The sequence below is a fragment of the Cavia porcellus genome, unplaced genomic scaffold, assembly GCF_034190915.1.
Source record: "Cavia porcellus strain 051 isolate PalLab524CR breed Dunkin Hartley unplaced genomic scaffold, mCavPor4.1 scaffold_13, whole genome shotgun sequence".
In the NCBI taxonomy this organism is placed as follows: domain Eukaryota; kingdom Metazoa; phylum Chordata; class Mammalia; order Rodentia; family Caviidae; genus Cavia; species Cavia porcellus.
Window position 1 is genome coordinate 48,166,747 of NW_026947496.1, and position 10,063 is coordinate 48,176,809.

At 38.2% G+C, this 10,063-nt stretch overlaps 1 protein-coding gene and 1 pseudogene across 1 annotated transcript in view; one reads left to right on the forward strand and one right to left on the reverse strand.

Moving 5' to 3' along the window:
• Net1 (neuroepithelial cell transforming 1) overlaps window positions 1-9,617 on the reverse strand; it is a 43,156-nt gene extending 33,539 nt beyond the window's left edge. The window contains exons 1-2 of the mRNA XM_003473429.5: window positions 9,381-9,617; window positions 2,787-2,853 (exon numbers count right to left, since the gene is read on the reverse strand). Of these exons, the coding sequence (XP_003473477.1) occupies window positions 2,787-2,853; window positions 9,381-9,511 (198 nt within the window). The 5' untranslated portion in view covers window positions 9,512-9,617. The remainder of the gene's footprint in view (window positions 1-2,786; window positions 2,854-9,380) is intronic.
• LOC111757865 (large ribosomal subunit protein eL37-like) lies at window positions 7,205-7,641 on the forward strand (annotated as a pseudogene).
• Window positions 9,618-10,063: the final 446 nt, after the last annotated feature.

A 10,063-nucleotide genomic window follows, 5' to 3' on the forward strand; every position in this document is an offset into this window, starting at 1 on the left:
AAACATCCTATTGTAATTTCTTTTAAATATTTTGAAATTTTTATTTCTTTAATTCATCTAGAAATTACGCATGTATGTATAGCATGAGGTAGTATAGTCAATTACATTCAACCTCAAACTATTTGATGGAAGCCCCATTCCTTCATCATGTCTATGATACAGTAAGGCCTCACATACACATAGGTCATGTTTTGAGTTCTCTATTTTGTTCCTGGATCTGCTTATCAACTTCTGTGCCGTTAACATACTATGTCTTAATAACTAATAAAGTGATATGCTATCTTGTATACTACTTTTATTTAGAACCCTCTACTCTTCCACATAAATTGTAGAATTTGTAGATTGAGATCTAACAGGATTTGTATTAAAACTACATTGAATATTAAGCAGATTGCAGAAAACTGACATTTTTATGATAAGGCTTTCCTTGTATGAAGTTGTATGTGCATCCATTAGGTCTATATATTCTTAATGCTTTATGATTTCCTTCATAATATTCACATATGTTTTCAATGATTTATTTCTATTTTTTATTGTATTCTACTAACTTCTTTTTAAATTCTTATTTGAAATCATTAGCTCAATAGTGGCTACTAATATTCTGCAAGATATTCTTTGTTTTTTTTTTGTCTGTCTGTTTCCTTTTTATCAGTGCAGGGGATCCAACTCACTACTGCCTGCTTGCAAGGCAGGCGCTTATGCCGCTGAGCTAAATCCCCAGCACTGGATATTCTATACAATTATTATCTCTTTGTTTCTAATTTGTATACCACGTGTTTTTATCTTATTGTGTTGGCTTACTGTTTTCTGAACAGACACACACGAAGAACAGGCTTCTCCTAAATGTGAAAGTAATGTTTCAACCATTTTATCATTACAAATGTTGTTTGTGTTAAGTTTCACACTAGAGAAATTTGTCAAGAGCTTTATCATAAATGAGTGCTGATTTTTTTTCTCCCTCTTACCTTTCCTTCTATTTTCTTTATTTTACTATATGTTCTTTGTCTAACCTCTAAAATGTTTAATTTTTGTTCCTTTCTCAAACTACAACTTAAGAGTTACTAATCACTCTTACTACTCCTTAATCATATTCCAGAATTTTTAAAACTTAAATCATGAGCTATATCTTGCATCATAGGAGACCTCTACCAAATTGTTTTTCCAGGTAGGATGCACCCACCCAAGAGGCTCTGCAAGATAGTCTTTGGAATGCAAGAAGAAAATGCTGAAGCTTCATTTTTTAATGGACTTTAAATCCTTAAAAAAACTTTACTTATAGTTAATATACAGATAATAAATACATATATCATGACTTACACTAGAAGGTTAAAAACAATGATGATCTAATCAGGCTCAATAAGAAGTCATCCCCAAATTGAAATTATCATGTCTATTTCAAATATAGATTCATGCCCACTATTATTAACCTTATCCTAAGGGAAAACTGTGCTTTGAGGTACTAGCTAACAAAGATAGTACAAAGTTATGTAAATTGCAAACAATTATACAAAGAATACATGTTCAAAATATTTTTTGTTGGTAAGCTTGCACAACAAAAATATGAAGACCCCTTTCCACTGAACTTTTTTGTTTAAGGTTAGGCTCATCACCTGTGAGGGAAAGGAGCTAAGGACAGAAAATGCTTTAAAGAAAACAGAATTCTATTAAAATCATGAGACTTTTGCTACGAATGCTTCATTGGCTAAATTCATGTAATGGGTAAAAAGTACAGAAATGTGAACAGGAATGCCCAATAGAAATTTACATTAAATACAAAAGAACAGCATACAAATTAGCTGAATCTACCTGAACATCATCAAAACATAAAAAGGAGTAGTTATCTGGCCAATTAGAAACAGAATTATCTTTGCTATTTCCTTCGAATAAAACAAGATATATTTGTACACACTTTATTTATGTATATATCATAACTCACTGAGTTTCAAATACAGAAAGAAGCAATTTTCTGGTGTCATATTGGAGCAGAAATTCTGACCTAACTACAGCCATTCTGTTCAATAAAGTTGTAGTCACTCTGTTCTCTGCCACTGACCTCAGCTAAAACATATGATCTGTCATCAAACTGAAACTTCTGTGAATGTGCTAAAAACAACTTTGCTACATACAATTACGCTCACCACAAGATATTCATTGGACCATAACCTTCAGCAAAAGCTTATCTCATTGTTGTAACCTCTGTCCACACCCCATAAATAAGACAAACTCTGAAATCAACACCTCAGACTTTGGAGATTATTCCTCCAGGGTCTGCTAGCATCAATAACATTTCCTTTCTTTTCCTGAGCTCCTGGCTGTTTACTCAATTTTCCCCACAACAGTATCACAAAAAATTACATGCTTCTATAAAGTCCTGCACTAAAAATAATAAAACAGTTCCTATACATTGAGATAATCAATACAAGAAAATAATTCTACCAAAGTGTAAAAATTTTTATATTTTTCAATCACAAAAAATACTGTTTGAGAATGTGCATAAAAATAACTTCAAGTTTCATACTACAGTCTTAAATTTAACAATGGTAGGACTAAGAAAGGATAGAGTTAAAATTAATGGATATGAGTACTTTGCAAAATGTTTTATGTAATTGAAGGAAAATTTTTTTCCTAGCTTATTAGTAGAAAAGGACATTAGACCATCAAAGATGGCAACAGAAATTCTGTTCAAGACATGCAGAAGTACAAATGAACTAGGTAACAGATTGATAGGCAATCCAATAATTAATTCCAGCTAGTGCCTTGAAATAAAAACTCAGATGTCTACTCACCAAGGTGAAGTCCCAGTGGGGGCCAGGTGTTAAAAAAGTAAAGGAGCTACCCCTCCGAAGGGAGTATCTGTTAACAGAAAAAAATAAGCAGAATAACTTTAGTATAATAAAGCACAAGGCAGATAAAAAGCTGTCTTTTCCACAGTTTCAAAATTATTTGAAGTCGTCTGATTCAATCTTAGAAAAACAAGAGACAGTTTGACAAAACAATACACAGTAAGGTATCGGTGGTTATGATCATTTTTCAGGATATTTAAAGTAAAAGAGTCTATATAAAATTAGTGAATATATTATTTTTAAAAATTCATCAAACCAAGCAAAGCTTAATTTCAGGAGCTCATGCCTAATTCAATACTAAGTTTAATATGCCAAATACCAAGTTTTGAATAATAAATTTAAGATAAAAGTCACATGTAAGACTAAAAATTGAAATTGTTTTTCAGATCTTTATTTTCTCTCTGTCCAATATAAAGAAATAGTATGACAATGCTTTGACAGCCTCTCTTCACCTTTCTGAAATATAAAGCTCTATGTTTATAATATGAACTTTGTATTTAAAACTATGTAGAAAAATCATGAAATATAGCTGCCACAGAAGATTCATCAACTACACTTGCTGGCAGTTACTTCAGATGTAAAGAAATATGAAACAAAGACCCCTCACCTGTCAAAATGAATAAAAACAAACCAACTGGGAAAAGCTGGCTTCTGAGTTTGCTGTAGCAAAGGAATCTGGGCCATGTTGGAACTTAGTATGCTGGAAAGCCAAGCAAGCACCTCCCCTCCCTGGTAAGTGGCTGCGGTGTGGCAGACTGCGGCCCTTCCAGGGGGAGAACCACCAGTCTCCTGAGATCCGCGCCATTTGGAACTTACTTTATACATCTTTCTATCTTCCAAGATATTTACTGCAGAGATAGATAAGAGTAATGGCCCCATTAATGCCAGTTTCTCTATAAGATATGAGCTATTTCTAATGTTTTTTATAGTTAAATTCCCAGTGAGCCTTCTATATATAGACAACTATACACAAATATACAATGACATGAATATACAATGTAAAGCATTAAAAAAAACCAAATACATACACAAAAGTACTGCAAATAAACTATTTCTACTTTTAAGCTCAGTAAACATACAGCAGGGCAGTACAACCGCGACAATGTCCAGCAGACACATGAGCTACATCCACAATTTGTTCCCACCTATGAAAGTTTAATAATGCAAGGTCCATTCACACCTGTGAAAATTTGCAACTCGAATGTCTGTAAGTAGAGGACTGTTGTATAGATATTTCTTGGTTAAAAACCTACTTGGTCAACAACTGTTCAGACTTAAGATCTAGGTTCTCTGTTCGCACTTACGACTGATCTCTTTTTTTTTTTTTTTTTTGATACAATCCTGTGCATCTTGTTGATAAGAGACTCAATGTTTTATTTTTGTATAGTATACCCTGTTTATACAGCAATTTTTGATGATTATACCTTGGTTTTATATTCTGTATGTAATAGTTATGCAAATAAAAGCAAAGCATCAAGTTGGAGATTCCTTCAACCATGTCGTTGATCTGAATACTGGACTGTGCATATTATATAAAATTGTCATTTAGCAACCAATCCATTCAATGACATAGTAGCCAGGATGGAGTTTGGTCATTAAACAAGTGTCTGTACTACCCAGCAACAGAATTTAAGTATCAAAACAGGAATGACTTCATCTGTTTTTGATCACTAGAATTCCAGTTATTTACAACAATGTCCAATATTATTATTATTTATTTATATTTATTTACTATCTTTTTGAGACAGGGTCTCACTATGCAATTCAGGCTGACCTTGAACCCACTTTGTAGCCCAAGCTGGCCTTGAACTCACAGCGATCCTCCTGCCTCAGGCTCCTAAGTGTTTGCACTACAGTTGTGCATCTCCATGCCTGGTCAATGTCTGATATTAGTATTCAACAGTACAAAGGTGATCAAAATATATGGTGAATGTTAAAATCCTAAAAATTTTATTAAAGACACATTGCCATTACTCCCCCTCAACATACTTCCCCTTGTTTTGAGCATACTCATTGTTCCTGTCACTTTCTGATGCACTTCTGAAAGTTCTCTTTTGTGTCTTTCTGACAAGTAATAATAATAAAAAAAAAAAAAAATACGGTGAATGCTATTGGATGGTGAGTGCTACCCAACAGAAAGGCTAGTAAAAACCTAACTGTGGCCGTGTATGGTGGTACACACCTGTAATCTTAGCACTTAGGAATCTGAGGCAGGAGGATCACCACAAGTCCAAGACTAGGGCCAGGTTGAAATACTGAGCAAGAACCTGTCTCAACAGCAACATATCTGTGTGTCCATAACTACCTTATTCACAAGATTTGACACAATGCAATTTCTGATTCTTCCTCTAAGTCAAAATGGCCACAAAAAGTAAACCTTCGAGTCAATTCAAGATATCATGGTGCAATTAAAGACACTCACAAAAAAGGACTTCTAGAACTACTTCAGAAAGTGGTAGGAATGATAGGTTAAGTATTCAAAGTGAGGGTAGTATGTGGAAGCGGATTAATTGTAATGTGTCTTTCATTACAATAGTTTTTCAAAATTTAAAAAGTCACTGTTTTAATCACTCTCTTTGAGCTAAGACAAAATATCCATACCTGCAGCTTAGAGGAGAGGTTTTATTTTGGTTCAGAGGTACAATTCATAGTCAGCTGCTACATGGCAGAAACAAAATGGCAGAGGGGTATAACAGAGGAAAGGTGCTCACATTTTGGTGATCAGGAAGCAGACAAAAAACCAGAAGGGAGATATATCTTGCCAAGTTAACCCCAGTGACCTGCTATTTTCAACCAAACTCTATGTCCCACCTGCAAGTCAGCTATATTGCCCCTAAGAGTCAATCACCTCCCCAAAAGCCCTCCCTATGAGCACATAAGTCTTTAAGGGTCATTTTTTAATTCAAAACATAACACCTTGTCTCTAGCCCTGAAAAAACTCAAATGCATCTCATTATACAACATGAATTAGGGATACGTTTAGGAGCTACCAAATTTTTTTTAACAGATTCAGCAATGCTGAAAAGTCCAAGTCCAAAGTTCCTTTGAGACTCAAAGCAAACTCTTAGCTGTGAGCCCCTACAAAAATCAAAAAGGAAGTTAAACACTGGTGACATAAAATGAAACAGGATAAACATTCCAATTCCAAGAGAGAAGAATGGGAGATAAAAAAAAAAAAAAAAGAATAGAATCGAAGAAGGACTGAAAACAAGTAGGGAAAATATTAAGTCCTGTATCTCTCATGCCAGCACCCACAGTATACTGTGATGAGATGTTAACTCCAAACAGATTGTGCAAACCTGCTGCTGTGGCATTGGTGGTAACAGCTCTCATGGCCTCTCTCTTAGGGTAGCTTTGCTCACTGCCTAAAATTTTCCTCAGATGTTCCATGCTCCTGGCTTCTCCAACTTCCTGGAATCTCCATGGCACTTCTACTTCCTCTCGTAACTTCATGTACTCTTCTCAAGACCACATTGCTCAGCCTACTACGTCTCCTGAAATCTGGGTAGAACCTTCCTTGACCCCATAACTCTCCCATTCCATAAGACTGCAAAACCAGCACCATGTGGATGATGCCAAAGTCTGCCACCAGCTCAAGCAGTAGTCAGGCAGCCTTGGATCATAGTTTCTAAGGCCTCTGCATGCCTGAATGGCTGAGCATTGTGAACTGAAGCCAAAGGAACCAATTTCTTAGGTTGCCCTTCTGTAGCAGGGCACCGTGGCGTGGTGCTCTCCTCTCAAGCTTAAATCTTTCAAAGGAGTATACTTTTACCCTTTTATACCTCCTGAGTCAGTGAAAGGCGGTGTCTGGTTGATTCCTGAGATACTCTCAAGGTATCTTTCTTATTATCCTGATGTAAAGTACTGGGCTTCTTTTTCTTTTTTTGTACCAGAAATCAAACTCAGGACCTTGAGCTTGCAAGGCAGATTGGTTTCTTTTTAAAACCAGTTTTTTAAACAACCAAACTCTCTGCTCCAACTTTGCAGGTGTTTCTTTCCTGAGTAAAATGAAACGTTTCTGATGGGATTTTTGCTGTTGGCTTTTAGTATACACCTAGCTACATGCTGACAACAATACCCATGCTACTGCCTGAATGATGGGCTGCCTTCAAATTTCTTCTGCCACATTAATTAGTCCACTGACTTTAATCTCAGTCTCCAACGAAGTCTTGGGACATTGGCAAAACACAGACAAAATTTCTGTCAGATGGTAACACACATGGTTTTGAGTCCAACTGTCAATGAAGTCCTTCGCAACTGAAACCTCCTAAATCTGGCTTTCACTAACTTCATTTGTATAAGCATCATGGTCTTCTGAATTCTAACCAGAATTTCCCATTAAGCTCAGCTTATAGCATGCTATGACAACTCCAAACCTTTCTAAACTCCTCCAGAAGCTAGTTCCAAAGGATTTTGAACAACATGGTCAGGTAGTCACAGCAACAACCTCACTTCTCTGGTATCAAAATCTGTCTCAGCTCTTCAGTCTCAGAGGCACAAGCAATATTACAAAGGCAATGTCATCTTTCAGAAACCATCGTAACAAGACACACACACACATTGTGCCACCGCTGTGGCTCTAAGGCTTACACATTCAGAAGTCAACCTGTGGCAAACGTGGCTACTCTGCCAAGTGCAAGAGAAAGTATAACAGGAGTGTAAAGGCTAAAAGGCAAATACTATCAGAACTGGAAAAATGAAGCAACTAAAAATTGCATATTGCAGATTCAGGCAACACCTGAAAGGAACAACACCTAAACCCAAAATGGCAGCTGTTATGGCATCCAGTTCATCCTGAGAATTTCAATAATTACTCAAAATAAATGCTTTAGTTTTAAAAGATAAGGGAAAAAAATAGCTGTCTCAGTCACTTTTTCATCACTGGGACATGATATACATCACCCAAAACTTAAAGAAAAGGTATATTTTGGGTCATGATTTCAGTCAACAGTCAGCCTGCTCCAGGGAAGAAACAGCATGACAGAGAGAAACATTGGAAGAAAGCTGTTCATGTCATGATGGCCAAGAAGAAGATTGAGAAGAAACTGAGAAGAGATATTTCCTTCTAGGTTATGTCACAGCAGCTCTTCAACCAGATTCTACTTCCTATTATGTAGTCACTTTCAGAACCCCTTGTATGAGTGCATGAAGTCTTTAGGGGGTCATTCTTGACTGAAACCATAACAACTGTATTTTTAGGTTACACGGGTATTAGCGAAAGAATCTAGAATTAATTTAGGGTTTTGTTTTTGTTTTTTTTTTTTTTTTTTTGGTACTGGGGACCGAACTCATGACCTCACACTTCACAGGCAAGTGCTTGAGCCACTGAGCTAACCCCCCAGTACCTAGAATTAATCTAATACTGCCTCCATTTGACCTTTTTAAAGTTCTCTTTTCCATTAAGTAGTCTTTCCTGACTCTTCTTTCACTCTCTGTGATGACTTCTTTTTGTGCTTTCATTACTTCTTAAAAAACTGGCCACAACTATAAGCCAGGCGTGGTGGCATATGCCCACAACCCTAGCACTATGGTGCTGAGGCAGGAGAATTACAAGTTCAAAGCTAGCCAGGGCTATATAAGACTGTCTCCATAGTGGGGGGGAGGGGTGAGGAAAAGAACAAACTGGCTACAAATTGAAGTTCAGAAAGGCAAGGTGCACTAAGGTAACGAGTCCTAAACTTCGAACTAACCAGTCAGCATGGAGTGTAAAAGCTCTCTGCAGAGTAATGTGCATGAGGTTAATGAACGCTTTGTTAACGATTGTAGGGAGTCTTTCTACCTTTAAAAAAGCGATTTGTGTATCTTGGCATGGATATGTAAGGTACTGCATGTTAAGTTACGTAAAAGACTGTAGTTTAAGAGAATGTTAAATGGATCACAGCGACTTATTAAAACGTGGAACAGATATGGAATTAATAGTTTGTAGTTACAAACTGACAGGTGATAGTTAATACATAACTGTTATGTCACTCAAGCTTCCTGTGGATAGGTCCAAACTAAGTACTTCACATTCATTATCTCAATGAACCCAAAATACCCTTTATATAAAGTAAGTACCACTATAATGTTCATTGTTCACAGAGGTACTGCCTTGGAGATCTTAAACCTGACAAAAGTCAGGTTTTCAAAAGGATTTGAAATTGGAATTAACTTCAATATTACTTCATTATTTTTACATAGCTCCTTTTCCAGACACAGCTTTCTGACTCTCGAGAGTTCGCAGCCCACAATCAGTTGGTGTGAAGAAGAAAAACCAGAGTGGCTTTCCTAAGCCTTCCCCTGGGAAAGGTTGCTCAGAAAAATGTCAACAAGCCCGCCCCTTCCTCGCAGGGCTGGGCAGTAGCTGTCTGGGGCCTCTGAAGGGACGTCGGCTCTGGTTTGCCCAGCTAGGGCACCCGCATCGCTCCTAGCCCTTCCCCCCCCTCCCGCCTCTCCCAGTCTTCGGCCCTTTTCCCACCTCTACCCTCCCCCGTCCCTGGTCCTCACAGCAGCCGTGGCCCTCATTCAGCCGCGGCCTGGATTTGTAACCCCACTCACCTGACATCCGGCGGTCCTGGCCTGGGGGTGTCACCCGAAGGACTGGCGGCGCAGTCCGCGCTGAGCCCAGAGGCCCGGCGGCTTCGTCTCCGCGGCCGGGGATTCTTCGGTGCCGCCGGCTCTGGCTCCATGTCGTAGAAAAGGGGGTGGAGCGGTGGCCGAGCGCCCGGGAGACCGACACGGACGGGCACAGTGCCCACCACCTCCTGTGAGGCAGCAAATGCCTGCTAACAGGGAGCCGCTGCCACCATCATCCGGGGATTTGAAAATGGCGGCTGTGCAGGAGTGAGCCAATCAAAGAGCAGGTAGCGGTTGCTAGGAGACACAAGTCCTGCCCCTTCCCCCTCAGCCCTAAAGGTCCATTAGAAAGGGAGGGAAAATAATAGAATGGGAATTAGAAATTTTGGTTTTAGTTCTGACCCTATCCTGGAATCCTAGGAGGTATACATAGGTCTTTCACTGTTTATTAGGACTCTCACTGCAGGCGAAGGCAATGAACTGGAAGTATTTTAGGTCACTAAATCTTACTTAGCATTTGGAGAGAGGAGAAGATAAAAGTAATGACCTGAACTGAGGTTTGGTTATTGGCCATGTACATTCTAAATTGTTCCTGTGAGCATGGAACAATGTTCTCAGGGCTGTTTCCAGGAAATCAGTGAAAACTAGTTATTAGACCTCCTATC